The sequence below is a fragment of the Corythoichthys intestinalis genome, chromosome 8 (assembly GCF_030265065.1).
Source record: "Corythoichthys intestinalis isolate RoL2023-P3 chromosome 8, ASM3026506v1, whole genome shotgun sequence".
Taxonomy (NCBI): Eukaryota; Metazoa; Chordata; class Actinopteri; order Syngnathiformes; family Syngnathidae; genus Corythoichthys; species Corythoichthys intestinalis.
In genome coordinates this window covers 42,536,098-42,559,833 of record NC_080402.1, presented here as the reverse complement: position 1 = coordinate 42,559,833, position 23,736 = coordinate 42,536,098, and the positions used below count along the sequence as shown (strand labels likewise).

The following is a 23,736-nucleotide window of genomic DNA, read 5'->3' as shown; positions in this document are numbered from 1 at the left end:
TTTATTTATTTCAACATTTACAATAAATAATAATCATAATGAATAAATAATAAATGTTCAAATAAATAAATGTTGAAATAAATAAATTTATTTATTATTTATATATATTATTTATGATTATTATTTATTAAACATTTATTTTCCGTTTTTATTTATTTATTCCAATATATGTTTATTTATTCCACCATTTACAATAAATAATAATAATAATAAATAAATAATAAATGTTGAAATAAATAAATAAATATATATTGTAATAAATAAATGTTGAAATAAATAAAAATGGAAATAAATGTTAAAATAATTAAATAAAAATTTAAATAAATAAATAATTGAAATAAATAAATACTGAAATAAATAAACAGTAAGATATATGAATAAAATTTTGGCTATATAAAGAAAATTTTAAATAAATATAAATTGAAATACATAAATAAATAGATATTGAAATTGAAGAATTTTAATGACGCATATAATAATTCATTTTTGCACTCCTATTATCCTCCATGGTCACTTCGATACAGGCAATGTCTCATATTACCGTATGTCTTACATTACCCCAGGAGTCTTTGTTGTACAAAAAACGTTTTATAATCGCTGCAAACTATTTATTTATTTATAGGTTTGGGGTGAAAATCAAGTAATTGCATTAACTGATTATCAGAATTCGACCCTTTTAACATAGATGTCTACAAATAAGATATGGTGCCGAGGTGAAACCACGGCTGACATCACGAAACAATGTTCAATCGAGTTTACACGTTGCTATGCAACCTTGACTGGCCACTCTGCGCACGTCCTGACGGTCCACTCTTCTCTTAGTTTTACATGTGATTTGACTTAGTGAGATTAGTTTACATTTAAAGCATGTTTGAATCGGAAAGTGTCAAACCTTCCGTATACGACCAAATAGCAGATTTGCAGCGCAAACTTCAACTTTTAGGTGAGTTTCCTTTAACGTGTTGGGCTTGTAGTCATGCGCTTCATCTCATTGACATTAATAATGATCATGAACTCGTGATATGTTCAGAGAGCGACAGGAGCGCCTACTATGAGAGCTCTCACTCAACCCTGGAGAAGAACCGCCAGAACATCCAGCAGCTCCGGGGGGAAAACAGGGACCTGCAGAGGAGGGTGTCAGACGCCGAGGCCGTGAGGACAACAAGAAATAATAATCGTTTCACGTCAAACATCATATTGCTTACAATGGACTCTCGCCTTTTTTTCTAGGATGAACACCAATTCATCAAATTGGCTTTACACGGCCGAAGCTCGGAAAAGAACACCTGGCCAATAATCTCGGAGAAGGTATGTCTTCACCTTGCGCCAACGATCCTCATCTCGTTTTTACGATTTCCCATTGGTTTCATAGGAGTCACTGCAGTGAGACACTTGCATGATAGAGAATACGTCATGACGCGGCACACAGAGAATGACTATAATTCATAATTATGGTCACGATTTGTTCTTCATGTATTATGTCTTTTAATGTGCTGTGTAGTGACAGACGTGATTCTGGCCGTGCATATTCGTCGATACCTATAGGACCATTGTATATCACATTGAAATTTCAGCACCTTGAAATTTAACCCTTTGAGGAAGACTGATAGCTACAGCTATTCAAAAGTTGACTTTTAAGTCCTTTAACCCTTTGTTGTTGTTAAAAAAAAGTCATTTTTATTTTTTTATTTTTTCAAAGTAAAGATAAAACTTTTTTTTTTTTTTAAAACTTAAGACCTTTATCGCTTTATAGGGCAAGTGATTATATTTGGTCACTCAATTAAGGCCGTGGGGCTGGGTCAAGTGACCCAACACCCAGAAAGAAAGAAAAAATTCCTGTGCCTGTTTCATGACTTTTCCTAAACCTGCTTGTTTTACCTCACTCTTTCTTTTTTAATTTTGAAATCACTCCAAGAAAATGTAATTTGAACATCATTCCAGCCTCTTTGGATCATTTCAGCCATTTGAGCGTTTAAAAATAAAATATTACATATGAACAATTATTTTAACATTATATTTTGTAATGATTAATCATATTTTGTATCTTATCATAAATTAATGTAATCTCAATAAAAACTAAATTATTGGAATTAAAATAAATAAAAGCAGAAATATAGACACTGAATGGCTCCAAGTAACACTCTAGAGTTGATTTTGTTTTTCATAGTATTTATTAGGGGTGAGACAAAATATCGAAATGGTGATTGTGATATATTGTGATACATTGTATCCCAAAAGGTTATCGATATGCTCCTGCCAAGAATCGAGATATCCTTTTAATATGCTCCTGCCAAGAGTTGAGATATCGTTTTAAAAAGGTGTTAATGTTAAAAAAAAAAAAAAAAAAAAAAAGGAACCAACAAGTTGCTATCAAAATCTTCCACCATAATAGTGTCTCATGCAGTTAACTCTAAAGCTGCCATTGAGAGTGCTCGACTCCAATCCATTTAGACTGGGAATATTCGTTCATTCCACACCAGAGCATTCGCAGTCATTCTGTCTGATTTTCGGGCATTTACAGGTCACTTGCTTTTCATTTACAGGTCATTTCCTGTTGAATTTGAGTCACTGCCTATTCATTTGGGTGATTCCCAGGTAACTTCCTGTTCTGTAATTCAAAATAAACAGAAAGTGACCCATAAAATACTCCAAAATTAACAGGAAGTAAGTAAAAATCAACAGGTAAATGACCTCAAATGGCCCAAATTTCCCTTAATTGCCTGGCATTGGCTGCCACTGACGGCCATAGATGTTCAATCCGTTTGAAGCGGGAGGGATGGCAGCGAATGAACTCATTCGCTGCCATCCTCCCAGTTCAAATGGATTGGACGTCTACTAGTGATAAACTCATTCCAATTCACAGCAGACGCTTGTTGTTTTGTTTATTCGTTTTTTGTAGAATATCCTAGAATGATTTCCTGACCAGTGTATCGATCATCGTTGTATTGCCGTATCGTCAGATCATCGTTATCGTGAGCTTTGTATCGCAAATCGCATCGTTTCGTGATGTAATGAGGTTCCCACTCCTAGTATTTATAGTATCTTCATAGTGTAGTGTGCCATTGATTGCGATACGCATCCAATTCATTTAAACCGAGAAGACTAGCTGCGAATGCTTTTTTTTTTCTTGTATTTTATTTGATTATTGGTACTTATGTATTGAATATTCAAAATAAACATGTTCAGACAAATAAAACAAAATACTCATTCTTGTTTTTTCATTCGCCCTTACCAGTCAAAAACAATAGGAAGCCTTGAGCCGACAATGGCAGCCACTGATTTAAATGATAAAAGGAAAAAAATAGTATAGTGTAGTAAGAAAATAGTCAGACGTTGCAGTGGAGAAAATAATCATGTTAGGATGTTTTTTTTTGTTTTTGTTTTAATTTCAGTCAGTTAGATCCATTGTGTTTAAAAATATGCAGTACAAAAAAGCATCTGTTCTTCATTCTAGAACAAGATATATTTATTTTAAAAAAAAAACAAATAACAAATAATGAATTATACAATACATCGCAGCATTTCATATCAATTTTCAGATGCCATGCACTTACAGTGCCATAAAAATGTATTTGCCTTCTTACCGATTTATGTGTTTTTTGCATATTTATCACTCGCAGAGGTTTCATTTAATCAAACTAATAACAATGAGACAACCCAAGGATATTCATTTATTTATTTTCATGCCCCTTTTCCTCACGAGGGTCGCGTGGGTTCTATAGCATATCCCAGCTAACTCAAGCAGTAGGTGAATTGGTTGCCAGCCAATCGCAACCCAAGGATATATGAAATGCCATTTTTAAATTATGATTTTATTTACTTGGGGTAGAGGGGGTAAAAACCTATCTGAGCCTATAATGTTCCTTCAATACTGAGCTATTTTGGACCATGTAGTCCTTGGGTGCACCACATTGTTCACCCCTGGCTAGCGTGACAACCCAATCAGTAAGCGTCTGGTTGTCAGGATGGATGGAATAGACCTGCAGTATCTCATCATAGCAATATGATTGAAAACGACATGAAGTCTCTGATCTCAGGGCACATTAGTGATACATGAGTCAATAATTACAGTGTGGGCTGCATGGGGGACATGCGCAAGTCTAATTTTTTTTTTTTCCCCACCACTAATTGTCAGTTGACAGATTGGTGTCGATCATTTGCCTATAGTCCTTGTAGAAGTATCACTTCCGCACATCTGACGGCAATCCCATGTGTTAAGTGGGCTGACTGCTGTCAAACTTGCCCTAACATGGCAATGCGAGCAACTCCATTATCCACAATAGGAAATGCATTTTTTCTGCAAAGACCAAATTCAGTATTTTAGGAACAAAAAGCCTAATCCTGAAACAGAGCAACTGAGCGCTAAGACACAGTCGCATAATGAAAAAACGCACACATCACAGAAAACCTTTTGAAGCTAAGCCCTGTGTTTTATTTAAAGAACATTTTGTTTACAAAGAGTATTTTCAGTTTTTAACATGAAACCCAATGAGAAATGTAATGTAGCTAATAGGCTTTGTTCTCGGTCTTTAGGCAGCCCTATCCAAACTGCAACACCGTGTGGCATCCAAGACAAAGCGTCTCAATGCTCTTAGGCATTCAACTCTGACTCATGAGCAGCGCCTTGAAGACCTAAAGAGGGAATGTGTCAGATTGGAAGCATTGGGCTACATCCAGGCCATCTCAGAAAAGGAGGATATTACAATGGTATTTAGCTATATTCTATTGTTTTCAAATGCAAAAACAAAATTTAAATTGACTGAAAAACTACTGTATTTAACTAATTCAATGCTATTGACGGCTAAAGACGTCCAGTCCATTCGAACTAGAAGGCTGTCAGATTGGATTGGACGTCTATCGCCATGAGTGGCAGCCAATTAGTTACTGTAATTTCTGGACTAAGAGCTCTGAAAATTAGGGTAATTATTTACCCTTGCTTGCTCTTTTTCTTGTTTTTCTTTTAGCAAAATTGTGTTTCCTTCCTTATTGACTAATCCGAGTAGAGATTTGCACATGTCGCCCTCTACCGGTGGCCGTCATTGCTGGAGGGTTAACAGACCTTAGTAGCAGCCCGGCATCAATCAAGAGGCTTGATTTCTGCAAAGAAACTTATTGATTGATTGACTGATTGCAATCCGCAGAAAATGATTGAATCAAACAAATAATGTGAAGTATAGTATGTACAGCACCTGCTACCAGCAATTGCAACCAGAATATCACATGAGGTTATGGCAGTGTGTTGACTCAAGTGAAGTACCAGTTTGTACTTTAACGTGAACCCCCCAAAAAATCAGGTAAAGTGTTACAGTATTTTATTTGATGCTGTTCACCGGTGAAACATTTTATTACATGTCGTAAAGAAAAGTCTTTTTTTTCATTTTATGTTTGATCACTCAAATCTCCTCTGACATATCCGACAAATATGCATCTCATCCTTGCTTATGAATTTCCATTTCTGATTAGTCTCTTTTCGTTTCCTCCCGGATTAACTGAGGTTGCAAATTTCAAAACCCTGCAAAAATATCTACGATCTCATCAACATGTTGTAACCTACCAGAGTTTATATTACTCAAAATTTTAAAAATCCTTAATCTCCTAATAGCTCCCGCCACATGACGGCTGACATTTGATAAGCGATGCATTTGTGTAACTTCAAATTCTTTACAGCCATGTGTTAATGCAGGATTGGCCAAAGTAACTCCTGGAGACAAACAGTTGTGGTCTGTGAGATCTGGCCACTGGTTGCTGGCATCACACTTCTGCAGATGAATATTTTCCAGGTTGTTGAGATCATCTTCTGCATGAGTAGATTCAGCAACTGTTAACTTTCGGGGCGTTGACTGTGTGGGGTGCGAGACATCTTCGTTTGGGCGGAGAACAGACAGATGTGTCTATCCCCTGTGTAAAAAGTCAGAAGATAACAATATGGTATTCTTTTTTAAATGGCCTTTCTTGCTTCTTGCCCATCCCATAATATTCCTTGCCCCACTGCCCGAGATAGGAATATGCCAGGAAAAGGAATACACCTTTAAAAATGATGTATATATCCCAGGTGCAATACTGGGTATGTGGTGCCCTATAGTTGGTCTGCCATCAGTGAAATGTATTCCACACACCTTGAACAGAAAATAATTATAGAATCAGTAAATACAGTAAGTCAACCCAACAATACACCATTAAATGCCAATTTCCACTGGCCCAGATAAAAAAATGATAAGAGATGAAAAATCTCTTTCTGTCAAGATATTTTTTCCCCATTCAAAAGCTTTCTAGGTAACCAGCTGAGTTTCCAGCGAGCAGGATAGCCCAACTAGCTGGCTAATGACTTTAGCCTGTACGTTAGATGCTGAAGGAATTTGACCTTCTAGCCAGACTGCCGGAATCACGCCAGCCGAACCGCCGGACCCACGCTGGCGCAGCTCCAACGGCCCAGACCAGCTGGACCCCGGCAATCCAGCCAGAAGGGCCAAACTCCGCGTGTTCACATTTGTTTTAACCCTTTGTACTGACTCTATTTTGAAAGGTTGAAAGAAGGCTCACCGAGAACAAGATGACAAATCATTCGCTCGACAGCGATCAAACAGAAAGGCGAAACAGACACAGACCCAGGCGAGGAAGCAAACTCGTTCCAATGTCACCATATTAGAAGTCAACAAAAGGTTCCCGAGAGAAAATGACAATGCTTAGTTAAACATTCAGTCTTTTAAAGGCTCACGCGGGGCGGGCCGAGGGCAGGAAGAAGGGTGTGTTTGGGATTATTGTCAGTTTGTGGATTGGACAGGAGGATTCTGGAGTTACTGTTGTCCGGGCAACGAGGGTTGTGGATTTTGCCACCTCAGCATCAAAGGGGCTCTTGGAGTCTTGTCAGCCATGTTATCAGTTGGATATCGGACGTTCTCCGGTGCGCCTTGTGTTGAGACAGAGCGTCCCGCCCTTTGTTCTGGACTGTCTGGGAGAACTGCTTGCCAGAGTTGGTGTGTCAGTCTTGCTCATGACCAGTGTTGGGAGTAACGCCGTTATAAATAACGCTGTTACGTAACGGCGTTATTTTTTCAGTAACGGGGTAATCTAACTAATTACTTTTTCCACCGTTACAACACTCTGAATAAATTGAAGAAACTACCAGCCGTGTCAAGTCGACTCTCTGCTCTGTTGATTTGTCATCCAAGACTTGGGGTGCGTTCAGGTTCGAGAATAGCGCACGTACTTCTGACTCCAAGCTGTTTGTCCCTGCTCATTCAATTAGACAATGCTTTCCAAAGTTTGGTAACGTTTCTGTGTTTGCTACACCTGATGCTAGCCTCGTTCCCATCTCCCACTGTCAGCCAGCAATAATTCTGCTTCCATCTTGAGGACGGCAGACGCTTTGAAGGTGACGTGAAGTGTCGGGAAATGGGCCTACCTGAATGCAGCCCCTCGAGAAATGCGACGGAAATGATTGTGATTGACTGAGGGTTGGAGTCATGTGTTGTGGTAAGCCAATCAGAGCCGGTGATTTAACAAGCAAACCGGAACAGCGCGTGCAGCAAACACACACGCAAAACAGATGCACAGGGTCGGGATGGCAGAGCATTCAGAAGAAAAATTGTCCTTTAAGAGGTGGCGATATAGACACTATTTCAAGTTTGGAAAGTTAAAGGAAAGAACCTGCATGTAATGTGTAATTTATGTCCCGGGGCCAAGCTTTTGTCGACATCTGTGGTAAGCAATTCAAATCTGCTGAAGCACCTAACAAGTTAACCACCTGTCTGTTCTTCTCTATTCCACTGACTCGAATACTGCTCAGAAAAGTTCTTTTTAAAGTAACAGAAATAGTTACTTTCCCTGGTAACTAGTTACTTTTACTATAGAGTAATTCAGTTCCTAACTCAGTTACTTTTTGGAAGAAGTAGTGAGAAATGTAACTAATTACTTTTTTAAAGTAACGTGCCCAACACTGCATGACACACACGTTGGGCTTCCGTGATAAGAAGGCGTCGTGTATCTTTTATGCCCTATTTTCTGCTTGTTTTTCTTAAACTATGGTATAAGTGCTATTTATTTTATATTTGGTGTGTTACAGTAATACAAACAGTCAAACCGTAAATACGAGAAAAGTGCCTACGAGAAAATTGCCCACATTGAGAAATACAATTTGTAGCGTTAGGGACTTATGAGATTCAGTGTTGTGCAACATATAAACATATACACATGCCGCATCGTCTCAATTATTATTCATTTGATTAAATATGATGTCTCAGTTATTATTCATTCGATTAAATATGAAGCAGACAGTAACCGACAACCTGCTACTGCTGGTGGCTACTGCTGGTGTGCTTGATGATAAAGAACATTCAAAGACACGATCAAACCGCAGCCAGATTCAATTTTATTAACCAAAACTCACCTTGCTATTGTGATTTGGAATAAGGTCCTTTCTGTTGATATTTTTCACCCACTTTTACATAACCTCTTGGTCCTCTGCATGTCCAGGAAATCGATGCGAACATACACGTGCAGTCTTGATGCAGTGAGCACTTTCTTCTTCGATTGTAGGATTTTCAAGCTATTGTTGACACAGTTGATGATGGAACATGTATGTTCACTCGACACCACGAAAATACGCTTTATGTATACACAAAAAGAAAATCGGTCTAATTCAGCAAACCGTAAAGTAAGCCGCTGTGTGCTGTGGGTGGGGCGGCGGCACACTCCTACAATGGCAGACGTGGTACTTCTGGTCCTTTTGCTCGGATTAGTCAATACACTTGTGTTCGAGTCTATCGGTGTTTATGTGTGTTGGTATAACAGACGTCCAAAAATGGCTGTGCTGCTAAGTGGTGTTGTATTGGACATTTAAACATTTTCCTTACTATACAGGTCTAGGAAATGTGTCCTTTGCATATTATGATACTTTAAGCAACCACCATATCACTTGAAGCTCTTTTACAGGCGATGTCTGCCTCTTTAAAAGTGAGAATTGCATGTATACTAGAGGTGAATCGAATCTTGATATTAAATATCGTAATCTGTCAGTTTCATGAACATGTTGGCCATTTTGAGATTTTGATTAGTTGCTTGTCTGAGTTGTTGATGGTTAAGTCACTGTCTGTGAATCAGTCAAACATGGTCAAACAAATCAAACTTGTTCTCTGTATCTGAAGAAACTGAGGTCACTACAGAACAGCCTGGAGAAGAACCAGCTGAAGTGCAAGGAGGCTGCAAACATCATGACTAATTATCTAAAACTGAAACGTCACTTGCAGGTTAGTTGTGGTGAACCTTTAGATGACTTGACAGTCCCTCTTCAAATGAGGAATCATTATTTTCTCCTCTATTCTATTACAGGAGGAAAGTCTGACATTCGAGGGTAAGATAGATGAGATACAAACAGAAATCACAAAGTACAGGAAGGAACTGCATGAAGTTCAGGATATGAACAACAAAGCCCAGCTCTCCAAAGAAATGGCTATTGTAAATGATGACTTGTTTCACACACGCACACACCCAAAAATCTGTTTATATTTACAGTATATATATCACCCATTCTCTTTTTCATCATCCCAGACCGAGTTACAGCAGGAGGAAGAGCTGTTCTTCAAGGAGCACCGAGAAAAAGATTATATTTTAGCAGTTTACCGAAAAAGGGTTCAAGAGATCAAAGCCCGGGCTGAAAAGTTAGATGTGAGTCACACACGCAATGCTGTGTTCAATCTGCTAACTAACCTTCATGAGCAAACAAGCGCAAAATCAAAACTAATGACGCATGTTTAACCAGAACGTTGTGACCCATAGGCTCAGAGGAAAAGTGTACCACATGATGATCTGAACACAGAAGTTGAGATTGGCGCTGCCAAGATGGCTGCTGAAATGGCTCACAGCATCAGACTGTTTAGTACGACCCTCCAATGTGTGAAGGAAGCAACTGGTTACACAGCTACAGAGGTACCAATGTGTAAACGTCAACCTTTATTTTATCCTGTTGCTTCTTTGGTTTGATTCTTTGATAAATTAACATATTCTTCAGTAAAATATAGGAAAGCAGAGAGGATTAATTGCTATTCAAAAGAATGGGCAGCCACGATGCATTTACCCAGGGACTGAATCTAAGTCCTTTTATGTTGTGTTACTGCTCTGTAAAAATGTAGATGTCATCTTCATTGCACTCTGTCAAGGCTAAATGAAAAGCTCCGTCAATTTTTTTTTTATGCTGAAGAAAACAAGAGTATCCAGAGAAAGGCCATGCAAACTCAAGGACAAAAATGCGCACTCGAACACAAGATCGATTTAGACCAGGGGTGGGCAAACCGGTCCTCGAGGGCCGCAGTGGGTCCTGGTCTTTGTTCCAACTGATTCAGCACACACAGTATAACCAATGAGGTTTCAGTGGAAACAAGGAGCACCTGACTGCAATCAACTGATTGCACTTGTAAGAAACCAGATTGGTGAAAGGCTGTCCTCATGATGGAACAAAAACCCGCACCCACTGCGGCCCTTTGTGGAATTAATTGCCCACCCCTGATTTAGACCCTGGGCCGAAACCAGACATGCTAACTACTATATCACAATAGTGCTTGAAAGGACCCAGATGAGAGGATCTATATCAAGGGTGCTCACTATTTTATGCTAAAAGACAACCTGCCGTGATCTACCTTGACAGCTGGTGTGGGGGCTAGAAAGCTCAGTAGTAATGTACAGTGAAGAAAATAAGTATTTGAACACCCTGCAATTTTGCTTCTTACGGAGTCACTCCTTGGTTTTGCTGGCTGTGTGCTTCGGGTCATTGTCATGTTGAAAGCTCCAGCCACGGCCCATCTTCAATGCTCCGACTGAAGGAAGGAGGTTTTTCCCCAAAATCTCACAATACATGGTCCCAGTCATCCACTGTTTAATACAGTGCACTCGTCCTATCCCATGCGCAGAAAAACACCCCCAACACATGATGCCATCCCCCATGCTTCAAGGTAGGGATGGTGTTCCAGGGATACTATTCCTCATTCTTCTTCCTCCAAACACGGTTAGTGGAATTATGACCAAAAAGTTATTTGTAATTTTATTTATTTTTCTTTCATCTGACCACAAAACTTGCTCACATGACTCATCTGCATCATCCAAATGGTCATAGGGAAACTTAAGACGGGCCTTGACATTTGCTGGTTTAAGCAGGGGAATCTTCCGTGCCATGCATGATTTCAAACCATGACTTCTAAAGGCCGAGTTATGTTTCCGCGTCAGACATGCGGCATCAAGGAAGACCCGATTTACGACCATCCGCCGTAGCCTCTCTTGTTCTTTCACAATTTTTTCTGACTTCGCGTTGCATCAATGCATGTGACGTGGTAGAAATGGACTCTAATTGGTCCACTCAGACTGTTGTTTCTGGTTCAGCGAGAAATCACCGCCATTGTCAAACATTATTTTGCTACACGCAAAAATTGACAAAGCCGACGAGAGTATCAACCAAGAGCAAGTACGACAACTTCTACAATGTCTCGTCAAGACATTGTGAAGATTGCCAAATGTCAAGCAATTCGTGGGAGGAGATTGCTGAAAATACGGGGTTGGAGGTCAGCCAGCGATTGAATACAAAAATGGAAGAACCACCGAGACAAGTATGTGTGTGTTCGTAATCGAATAGTCACCCGCAGCGATGACCCAAGTCTGCCAAAAACTACCAGCTTTTTATTACTTTATGTGATATTTTTTGTTGGTGCACTTCATCATTTATTGTGTCCATATGTTTGCTGTCTGTGACTTATTTACGTGTCACACTTTAAGTATATGAAGAATAAAGCGCAGGTTTGGTGTCAAAAGAGTTGTTTTGACATTTCATTTTCAACTGTTCACATACTTGATACATCATCACTGATTGAGAGTACCTCGGTGCTTTTATAATACCATGTTTACCATCAAGGCTTACAATGCAGTTTTGGAAGTTCCATAGCAGCCAGAAATCTGCAATGGCTTCCCCTGGCTGGTTGTAGTACACGGCAAAAAAAATCGAGCTGGAGGGCTGTCCACAATTCTTTGCAGATCTTGGACAAAACGCTGGACACCAGTTTGAAGCTCGCAGCCACAGCTTGCTGGTTTCCACCCGAGGCTAGAATTCGTAACGTGACGGCATCAAGCCATCAACAGACTGACAGACCGCCTCCGTAAAAGTCTTCTGGGTCGCCTTCGCCTCAACATTTTGTATGATCAACATTTTTTGTTCAATGTTGATGAGCTGAAGATCCTCATTCCAGCGTTTTATCTCTGTAAGCATTTTAGCATAGCAGTGTAACCGAAACTAGAAGGCAAGGCAAGGCAAGACAAATTTATTTATATAGCACAATTCAACACAAGGCAATTCAAAGTGCTTTACATCACATGAACCATAAAAATCACATTTAAATCAACACAACGTAAAAACCAAGACAAAAGATCGCATTTAATCACAGAATAAAAATAAATAAATAAAAATAAAACAAAAATAGAAATAAAGCAAAAACTACTACTACTAATAATCATTGAAATCAGCAATGGAGATAAGCACAAGAGGAATAGAAGGCAGGTAGATTGAAATATATAGACAGTTATGGATATGCAGTGCTAAACAAAAGCGTTTTTAGCCCTGATTTAAAGGAGCTAACGGTTTGAGCATACTTCAGACGTTCGGGTAACTTGTTCCAGAGGTGAGGAGCATAATAACTAAATGCTGCCTCACCCTGCTTGGTTCTTGTTCTTGGAACATGCAGAAGACCCGTTCCAGACGACCTTAGGGGTCTAGATGTCTCATAGGAATCTAACAAGTCAAGCATGTATTTTGGTCCAAGGCCATTAAGTGTTTTGTAGACGAGCAGTAGTATTTTATAGTCTATCCTTTGACTCACTGGAAGCCAGTGTAGCGATTTCAAAACCGGTGTAATGTGGTCCAGCTTCCTTGTATTTGTGAGGACTCTGGCTGCAGCATTCTGTACTAGCTGCAGCTTCCTGACTGATTTTTTATCAAGACCTGTAAATATACCGTTGCAGTAGTCCAATCTGCTGAAAACGAATGCATGCATAAGTTTTTCCATGTCTTGTTGAGTCAGAAGCCCCTTAATTCTGGTTATATTTTTTAGGTGGTAATAAGCGGATTTAGTGACGGACTTTAGATGGCTATCAAATTTTAGGTCTGAGTCAATAATTACGCCAAGGTTTCTGACTTGATTTGTAGCTGTAAGTGACATTGTGCTAAGTTGGCTGCTTATCTTTGACCTTTCCTTTTTTGGCCCAAAAATGATCACCTCTGTTTTCTCCACATTTAACTGGAGAAAATTCTGGCACATCCATTCATTGATTTGATGAATGCATTTACTCAGGGAGACTAAGGGACTATAATCATGTGGGGACACAGAAATGTACAGTTGTGTGTCATCTGCATAGGCGTGATAGGAGATGTCATACTGTTCCATTATCTGAGCTAACGGAAGCATATAGATGTTAAATAAGAGTGGTCCAAGAATTGACCCTTGAGGGACTCCACACGTGAATTTGGTTCGTTCTGACTGATAATTTCCGATTGACACAAAGAAATTCCTATCATGTAAATAGGATGTGAACCACTGAAGAATAGTGTCAGTAAGCCCTACCCACTGTTCCAATCTGCTGAGTAGTATGTTGTGATCAACCGTGTCAAATGCGGCGCTGAGATCCAATAGTAGCAGAACAGATGATTTGCCTGCATCGGTATTCCGACGAATATCATTTAGGACTTTGATAAGCACAGTCTCGGTGCTGTGTTGTGGCCGAAATCCAGACTGAAATGAGTTAAAAAGATTGTTTTGGATCATAAAAGTCTGGATCTGTTCAAACACAACCCTTTCGATAATTTTCCCCAGGAATGTCAGATTTGATATTGGCCTGTAATTACTAATGGTTGAGGCATCCAGATTTGGTTTTTTTAGGAGAGGTTTTATTACTGCAGTTTTTAAAGTCTGAGGAAACTCTCCTGTTTGGAGGGAAGTATTTATAATCTGAAGTATGTCTGGGGCTATGCAATGAAAAACAGTTTTGAAAAAGTTTGAAGGAAGGATGTCAAGGCAGCATGTTGTGGGCTTTAGTTTCGACACAATTTCTGTTAAAGTGGCATAGTCCAAGAGGCTAAACTGTCTAAGATTGACGTGGGGGACATGTTGGGAGGCATTTAGTGGAACATTTGTTAATCCGGAGTTGCACACAGTCTGTCTAATCATTAGTACTTTGTGTGTAAAAAATGCTGCGAAATTATTACAGGACACCTCAGATGCCAATTCCTGAGGTATTGATGCTTGTGGGTTTGTCAGTTGGTCAACAACAGAAAATAGTGTGCGAGTATTGTTGGTGTTTCTACTAATGATCTCTGAAAAATATGATTGTCTAGCATTTTTCAGTTCCTGGTTGTATTTGCGAAGACTCTCTTTGTAGATATCATAAAAAACTAGGAGTTTGTTTTTTCGCCATCTGCGTTCTGCTCGTCTACAAACTTGCTTTTGTTTTATAGCTAGTATGGCATTTCTCCTGGGTGACCTCTTCTTTCTTGACAAAGTTTTTGTCTTAATCGGGGCAATAGTGTCCATTACAGTCATCACACCGGAACTGAAACTATTCACAAGTTCTTCCACTGGAGCTATTGTAGGGGTTAATAATGAGGCATAGGCCTGTGTGAATAACGCACATGTGTTATCACTTATGTAACGCTTCCTAATAAACTCTGTTTCCCTTTTCAGAGGATGGACAGGGGTGGTCATTTTAAACATAATGCAGTAGTGATCAGACAGAGCAACATCATTCACTGTGACCTCAGAGATGTTAAGACCTTTGGATATTATTAAGTCCAGTATGTGCCCTCTGTTATGTGTTGGAACTGTGACATGCTGAGATAAACCAAATGTATCCAAAATATTTAAAAGCTCTCTAGCACATCCTTCTTCAGGATTATCAACATGAATGTTAAAGTCACCCACTAAAACAACACAATCAAAGTCCATGCACACGGAAGACAGTATTTTGGTAAACTCATCAAAAAACATTGTGTTATACTTCGGTGGTCTGTAAATTGTTACCAAGGCAGCTCTGCAAGGGCTTTTTAGCTGAATAACAATATACTCAAAGGAATCAAACTGACCACATGAAATATTCGTGCATTGAAAACTGTCCCTGATCAGACTGGCAACCCCACCTCCTTTCTTATGGGTTCTTGGCGCACTAAAGAAATTGAAGTTTGCGGGGGTTGCCTCGATCAGAACTGTCGAACTCTTATCTTGATCTAACCAAGTTTCTGTTAGGAACAACATGTCAAGGTTATGTTTGCTGATAAAATCATTAATTAAGAAAGATTTGCCAGCTAAAGATCTAATATTTAGCAGAGCCAATTGGAGATGCCAGACTGGATTCACTGGTGAGTTTTGGGAATGACATACTATGGTTAACAGGTTGGCAGAGTTGATTGAACGTTTTTTATTTCTCACTAGTCTAGCCCTTTTTTTGTTGTTTATCACCACTGGGATTGTTGAGCATACATACTGTACTCCATAAGGCCCCGGCTTTTGCTGGGACAGAAAAGTCTTTGTAATGTTGTCACAGCCTGGACCCGGTGCACATCATATTGGTGCCGCAAACATGGCTTCCTCCATAGAAGGATAATACCGTGTAGTTCCAGAGTTGTAGTGCTTTGGCTTTGCCCCGAGAGAATTCCAGTGGAGGCTGGTTGGTTTGTTGCCATCTTCCCCTGGCACCTGTCGGGTGTGGCAGGAACAGGGTGGAAGCGAAGACATGAACTTGAGGAGATCAAGAGACTGGTTAACCTTGCTATCTAGATCCATGGAGTCCCAATCAGGTTGACTCATTATTCCATCCAAACTAAGTCGTCGGCGGGGTGGCTTCCGGGACTGTGGGGATTTAGGCCTTGATGAGGCCTTAGCCTGACTGAGTCGGCGGAGTGGTGGCGTCTTGGAGTGTGAGGATTTGGTGCTGGATGGGGCCTTATCCTGGAGTCGGCGGCGTGGTGGCGTCTTGGAGTGTGAGGATTTGGGGCTGGATGGGGCCTTATCCTGGAGTCGGCGGCGTGGTTGCGTCTTGGAGTGTGAGGATTTGGGGCTGGATGGGGCCTTAGCCTGGAGTCGGCGGCATGGTGGCGTCTTGGAGTGCGAGGATTTGGTGCTGGATGGGGCCTCGACAGCAGAGGATTGCACGGTCGGGTCGTTCTCCTCCTGTTGAGCTGATGGAGCCACTTCTTGAGTCTCGTCTGAAGGGGGTCGATCACCTGCTACCAGGTTCTCCTTCCGTTGAGGCAGTGGAGCCTCAGCAGAGGAGGGTTGGTCACAGCCTGGCGGGGCTAGCTTAGTCACTTCCCCTTCAGCGACTATCGGCTCCATTTTTGGAGGAGAGATTGATCCTGCGTGCACACTGTCTGATTCAGCACTGTCTGATTCAGCACTCATCATAGAAGTCGTCAAGAGTCCCCCAAAACCCTACAAACACAACGCCACACCCCTCTAGTGGCTTGGCGATGATTTACAGAGCAACGCCGCAGAACTACTGAACAATCATTGACACCGTAGTTGCTTCGCCGTCACCGCAATGTAGTAGCATAACTCTGGCTTTAGTGTATTACTAACAGCAACATTGGAAACTGTGGTCCCAGCTCTTTTCAGGTCATTGGCAACTCCTGTTGTGTGGTTCTGGGCTGATTCTTCACCTTTCTTAGGATCATTAAGACCCCACGAGGTGAATTCTTACATGGGGCTCCATTCCGATTAAGATTAACTGGCATGTTTAACTTCTTCCATTTTCTAATGATTGGTCCAACTGTGGACCTTTTTACACCAAGCTGCTTGGCAATTGCTAAGTAGCCCTTTCCAGCCTTGTAGAGCTGAACAATTTTGTCCATGGTGTCTTTGGACAGCTCTTTGGTCTTGGCCATGTTACAAGTTTGAGTCTTACAGATTATATGGGGTGGACAGGTGTCTTTATGCAGCTATCGACCTCGAACAGGTGCATCTGATTCAGGATAATACGTGGAGTGGAGGTGGACCTTTAAAACTAACAGGTCTTTCAGGGTCAGAATTCTAGCTGATAGACAGGTGTTCAAATACTTATTTGCAGCTTTATCACACAAATAAATTGTTAAAAAAATCATGCATTGTGATTTCTGTTTTTTTCTTTTTACGTTATCTCTTTCACAGTGGACATGCACCAACGATGACAATTTCAGACTCCTCCATCATTTCTAAGTGGGAGAACTTGCAAAATAGCAGGGTGTTCAAATACTTATTTTCTTCACTGTATGTTTCAAGCTACTAATGAAATGACCAAGTTTAAATGATCTGGATTCTTACAACTTATGATGATGTAGGTTTCATAAACACATATGTTGTACACACTCCATAATTAACTATGTACACCCACCCGCCTCCCCAATTTTTATTCTATTTATTTATTTTGATGCCCGCATCTATCCACACTAGCATTGTGATTGACGCAATGAGTTCCCCTGATCTAGATGGTGCTTGAGTTCTGGAAAGAAGCCTCCTACTCAAGTCTCTTAATAGTGTCTGTATCAAGGGTGTGATGCGGACGAGTTGATGGGAAAAAAGGGAGTGGAGTCAGTGGATCCAAGTACAGGAATACAAACAAGAATGAAACCAAACCAAACACAAACTGTAGCAACCTCCTTGCTTTGATTACTCCTGATTATTTAAATACAGAGGACATGTACTGTTAATATACAGTGGGGCAAATAAGTATATAGTCAACCACTAATTGTGCAAGTTCTCCCACTTGAAAATATTAGAGAGCCCTGTAATAGTCAACGTGGTTAAACCGCAACCATGAGAGACAGAATGTGGGAAAAAAACAGAAAATCACATTGTTTGATTTTTAAATAATTTATTTGCAAATCATGTTGGAAAATAAGTATTTGGCCAATACCAAAAGTTCATCTCAATACTTTGTTATGTACCCTGTGTTGGCAATAACGGAAGCCAAACGTTTTCTGTAACTCTTCACAAGCTTTTCACACACTGTTGCTGGTATTTTGGCCCATTCCTCCATGAAGATCTCCTCTAGAGCAGTAATGTTTTGGGGCTGTCATTGGGCAACACGGACTTTCAACTCCCTCTGCAGATTTTCTATGGGGTTGAGACCTGGAGGCTGGCTAGACCACTCCAGGACCTTGAAATGCTTCTTATGAAGCCACTCCTTTGTTGCGCTGGCTGTGTGTTTGGGATCATTGTCATGCTGAAAGACCCATCGATGTCTCATCTTCAATGCCCTTGCTGATGGAAGGAGATTTTCACTCAAAATCTCTCGGCACATGGCCCATCCATTCTTTCCTTTACACAGATCAGTCGTCCTGGTCCCTTTGCAGAAAAACAGCCCCAAAGCATGATGTTTCCACCCCCATGCTTCACAGTGGGTATGGTGCAATTCTTTTTCCTCCAAACAAGAGAACCTGTATTTCGATCAAAAAGTTCTATTTTGGTTTCATCTGACCATAACACATTCTCCCAGTCCTCTTCTGGATCATCCAAATGCTCTCTAGCGAACCGCAGACTGGCCCGGACGTGTACTTTCTTCAGCAGGGGGACACGTCTGGCAGTGCAGGATTTGAGTCCCTGGCGGCGCATTGTGTTACTGATAGCCTTTGTTACTGTGATCCCAGCTCTCTGTAGATCATTCACTAGGTCCCCCCGTGTGGTTCTAGGATTTTTGCTCCTCGTTCTTGTTATCATTTTGACGCACGGGGTGAGGAGGGAGTTGAAAGTCCGTGTTGCCCAACGACAGCCCCAAAACATCACTGCTCTAGAGGAGATCTGCATGGAGGAATGGGCCAAAATACCAGCAACAGTGTGTGAAAAGCTTGTGAAGAGTTACAGAAAACGTTTTGCCACCGTTATTGCCAATTTTCCACCATGATTTGCAAATAAATTCTTTAAAAATCAAGCAATATAATTTTCTGGGGGTTTTTTTTCCACATTCTGTCTCTCATGGTTGAGGTTGACCCATGTTGACAATTATAGGCCTCTCTGATATTTTAAAATGTGAGAACTTGCACAATTAGTGGTTGACTAAATACTTATTTGCCCCACTGTATAGCATTAGAAAATGGCTTCGGTAACCATAAGAATTTTTGTGCATCCTATGTATAGGGACTCTTGAATCGTTACATCGCCCAGCGGGAAACTCATCAACATTTGCAAGCGCTGAAAGCAGAAAATCAGTCTATTCTCCTGCAACTAAAGGAGCAGAAGGTGCACCTGCAGGAAGAGTTTGAGGACATCAAGTATTCAGGAGAAACACAATTGTCCAGGTGCGAAGTCAAGAGTTTCAACACTATAATGTTAATAAAGTTGAATTGAGTCTACAAAGTTATACTAGTCACTCTTTATTGATTGTATTGTTTCTAATATGAGTGCTGTTTGCAACACTGTCAAATTATTGTGAAAATACTCTGAGCTGTTTGTTTCTATTGGTTTTGGCTAGAATAGGGATGCAAATCATTAGTAGGGCGCATTACAATTCACCACTAATCAGCAATATATTGTATTACACCTATGATTATTTTACAGCCATAAACAACTGGTCCTCCACTGTCATTTATAATGAAGAGTGAGTTCTGCTGGTACATAATGGCTCTTCGACGTTAATTTTTCCTCCATATATAGTGAGCAGAGGATGTTGGACGAGTGTGAGAAAGACCTGCTGAATAAACAGCAGAGCTGTGAAACAGCTAAGGAACGTCATGCTTCTCTTGTTAAAATCCTTGGCAGTATCCAAGCTGGAGTGGAGCACCTCGCAGAAAGACTTAATCAAGTCTCGCTGGTAATAAATAAATAAATAAACTTTGATAACATTCTTGTTCTATTCATTATTTTGTGAGAACGTCAGAATAATTACATGTCTTCAGTTCCTATTTGTGTGTAATGAGAATTTATTATCATTTATGTATTTGTATCTGCAGAACTCAAATGGCAATGCATGGAAATTAAGTAACTCAGTGTTGCATTGAAGTTGTTTATATCTTCTACACTGAGGAGAAAAAAACACTTAGTTTGTCTGTATATATTACTTTTGTTCTTTTTCATTCATTGCCTCTTCTGTCCTCATTGAAGAATGAACCACCGTCAAAGGTGTCTCCTAAGTCAAAAGACTTTTTGGTGCATATGCTGACTCAGTGTGAGCAGAAAGTGCAGTTACTCCAGGGCAAGCTTGAAGGAAAAGACCTCGAGGAGATTACGAAGGACATGGAGGAAGAAGAGGTGAGACATAAATATCAGCTTTTGCTTGGGAATGAAGAATGAGGTGTGCTATTTTTGCTCATGACCTCAAACTATAGGGCTCCTTTTACAGAGGCGCAGCTCTGCTCAGAGAATGAATTCCAGCGCATCAATATTTATCGCCAGCTCATTGTTTTTCTCAATTGCTTTAGTACGAGTCTCAGATCAGAATTCTCAAAACACTTTGTTCATTTCTCAAAACATGTCTCACAAGTAGCAAAACACTGTGGAACACCTACAAAAGCCATTTTTTGTGTGCAAAATTCTTAGTCTTTCGCTCAAAATTAAAATTTCTGTGTCAATGAACATGTCAGTACTGTCAGAATGACAAGTCCTTGTTTCATTGTCTGCAGACAAGACAGTCAAATTGCTTTATCATGCTCTCAATATAGCAGTTACTCTGGTGGAAGGCTCTGATGCCGAAGATGGTTTATGTAAGTTTTGATGAAAATTGCAAGTTACACCTTTGTGTGTGGGGGATTGATTGCAAGGGACTGGACAAGATTCATTTGACACTTTTACTGTTTTGAGAATGTCTTGACAGACCATGTCATTGCGATAAAGAGAGCGCTGAGTATCACAAAGAAAAAAAAAACATAAAAGCAAAAGTAGAAATGTGAACATAAGACAATTGGCACAACTAAACTTCAAGTGCTGTCAGAATGTTTTCCCCATTCCTTCTACACATCTTGACGTTCCTCTCTATTGGGCCACAAATTTTCATCCACATCACAACAGATGTCCTCTCTTGCTATACAGTGTGGAAAGAATCTTTTTGAATGCCTTATCCAGCCTCTGCAGGCATCTGCTGTGATGTCACTGCATGCTGCATTCATGGCATTCAGAAGAGTCATCTAAGTGTGAGGCTGGCGATCATTTACTTGCCATCTCCATGCGGAGAAAAATTCTTCTATGGGATTGAAGAATGGGGCGTATGGTGGGAGGAACTCCATTACCATTCTGTTGTGGGTCGGAAACCGTTCCCTGATTATGTTGGAGTAGTGGCAACCCACATTGTCCCAGACTATCACAAATTTTGGCAGGTTAAAATAAATTATGTAAAACAAGTAACGAAAATAATGATATGAAATAATAATGACTAAATATTGTGGGTGGTGAGACTATTCAATTGGGTTAGGTTAGGGTGCACTAGTGATACGCTCTTGTGAGGAATGAACAAGTAGTTTTGAGAATTTCAATTCTGATCAGAAAAATATACCAAAGCAATTGAGAAAAACTGCAATGAAGATTCCTGTTTCAGTTATATCTTAAATATATAGCAAAGCACAAAGGGAAAAGCCACTTTGGAAAAAGGACTTTTCGGTGACCTAAAATGCAGTAGATTATTGAATGAATTGAGGGATAAGTACAAATATGCAGCTAGTAAGATTTTTTTACACCATGCATCTTTGTGTAGTTCTTCTTCATGGTTGAGAAACAACTGCCTACTTACAACAAACGAGTCACCATGTCTGAAGACCAAGAGATGAGCGTGTTATCTAACGGTGAGATTGCACACACATACAGGGTAGTCCAATAGTTAGCATTGTTGTTGACATGCAATTTTGATTTCAGAGGACGACAATGAAGAGGAAGAAGGTATCCTCTCTCGAGAGGCGATGAAGCGCCGCTCTCAGACTATTGTTGACATGTGCAGCAAGAAAACCTGGAAGATAAAAAAGGGCAAGTGAACAAGTGAACTTGAAATACCAGGGAGGGAAATAGCGGGGTGAGCTCTTCTGGTTGGTCAGTACTGATGGTAAGTTGGTGGATAAATACATAGCTATCTGGGTAGATAGATGGGTGGAAATGACTCTGAAAAATGAAAAATGCGTATAATAACAACGGTTCTCCGAACCCTGGAAGAGCAGAAACTGGTCACTGAGAATCCTTGCAGATGAGTTGTTGTTTATTTTCAACATCACTGGTATCATTGACAGTTACGAGATAGCATTGTGATAAGATTAATTAACCCGAAGAAAAGACAAGGGCTGACGGGAGAAGCCTGGGCTTATTAAATCCTGTCCCCAGAAAACCAAAGAACGCAAATCTTCGCAAGATAGTGTAGACATTTCACATTGTGAAACAAGTGTTTTTTTTTTTTTTTTTTTGGTGAGTGTGTGTGTGTGCGTTTTTTGTGTGCGTGAGCAACATGACTCAAAGGCCATTAGGGAAAAAGGTGATCGAACTTAATCATGATGAGCTCTATCTATGACTAGGACTGAAGTGATTACCGTAATTTCCCGAATATAAGGCGCACCCGTGTATAATGCACACCCCAAATTTACTTGTAAAATTTGGGGGAAATTATTGTACCCGTTTAGAACGCGCACCCTAATTTTAGCACCAATAAATAGAAGAATACAAGAAAACAGAGCTCGTGTACAGATACAGAGATGTCATTTTACTGACTGGTGAAACACAGCACAAGCATAGCACATTGGTAGTTCAAAACATTACCGTAAACTGACAATATTTACGGTAATAATATGATTTGACAACTTCTCCAACTTACCAGAATCTAGGAGAAAACAAAACGGATGCGACTTTTCTTTTAAAGGCTGCTGTATAACTTGCTCGTTTCCTCATGATGAATAAATGTTTCTTCCATGGATTGATACGGTAAAACTACTGAACTATTGTTATTTGGGTTTGAGTTTCCCGAGGGACCGATATAGTTGACGGACACAGGAAGTGTGTGTCCTTACATTTGTTATGCTCCGAATTGTGGAGCTGCAATAAACGTCGACTCAAATGAGTTCAAGAAACTAAATTCTGTGCTTTATGAAGATGAGTTCAAGAAACTAAATTCTGTGCTTTATGAAGAGTGAAAAAAGCAGAATTTAACACAGACGAAATCATTCGGCGGATTAGTGTGAAGTATTACCGAAACAAAATGGTGACGTCACGTACCGTAATGGTCGGCAACGGGTCGCCGCATACGTTTCTTCAACACAACGTGGCCCTGTCAATGAAAAAAAATCGGTTTATATATATATATATATATATATATATATATATATATATATATATATATATATATATATATATATGTAATACATATATATTTCTGTCTCCATCCATGTACCCGTTTATAATGCGCACCATGAGTTTACAAGTTGATTTTGTGGAAAAAAAGTGCGCGTTATATTCGGGAAATTACGGTACTCTTATTTGCAGTCATAGGAAAATACTGTATTTTAGGGATGCAGCTAGTGGCTAGTAGGGTGCAGTAGTCGATTAATCGATTAACTAGTTAGTTTGAATAATCGAGTAATCTGAAAAGGAACATGAAAAATTAAAATACCTGAGCTGAGCCTCAAACGGTATTAAAAATAAATAAATGAGGATCTTTTTACAACAAAAGAACAATTGGCTAACTTACATGGCAAAAGTCCGCTAGCTTAAATGCTATAAAATGCTCTTTTTTTCCCAATGCTCTTAACAAATGGTTCAGACTCATATTCCCACAAAAAAT

At 39.9% G+C, this 23,736-nt stretch overlaps 1 protein-coding gene across 1 annotated transcript; it reads left to right on the top strand.

Moving 5' to 3' along the window:
* Window positions 1–795: 795 nt before the first annotated feature.
* LOC130919941 (outer dynein arm-docking complex subunit 3-like) lies at window positions 796–23,216 on the top strand. Its single transcript, XM_057842612.1, has 13 exons — window positions 796–943; window positions 1,031–1,152; window positions 1,231–1,308; window positions 4,534–4,707; window positions 9,144–9,245; window positions 9,328–9,453; window positions 9,547–9,663; window positions 9,775–9,924; window positions 19,131–19,291; window positions 19,647–19,803; window positions 20,094–20,240; window positions 21,676–21,763; window positions 21,834–23,216. Exons 1-13 carry the CDS (start codon window positions 868–870, stop codon window positions 21,947–21,949), a joined length of 1,614 nt encoding a protein of 537 aa, XP_057698595.1. The 5' UTR covers window positions 796–867; the 3' UTR covers window positions 21,950–23,216.
* The last annotated feature ends 520 nt before the right edge of the window (window positions 23,217–23,736 follow it).

Excerpts from the sequence above, each read along its gene's own strand:
- LOC130919941 (XM_057842612.1), top strand. The coding sequence starts at position 868 with ATGTTTGAATCGGAAAGTGTCAAACCTTCCGTATACGACCAAATAGCA. Across the intron at positions 19,292-19,646 it reads GGAGAAACACAATTGTCCAG|TGAGCAGAGGATGTTGGACG; the intron begins GTGCGAAGTCAA and ends CTCCATATATAG. Across the intron at positions 20,241-21,675 it reads AGGACATGGAGGAAGAAGAG|TTCTTCTTCATGGTTGAGAA; the intron begins GTGAGACATAAA and ends ATCTTTGTGTAG.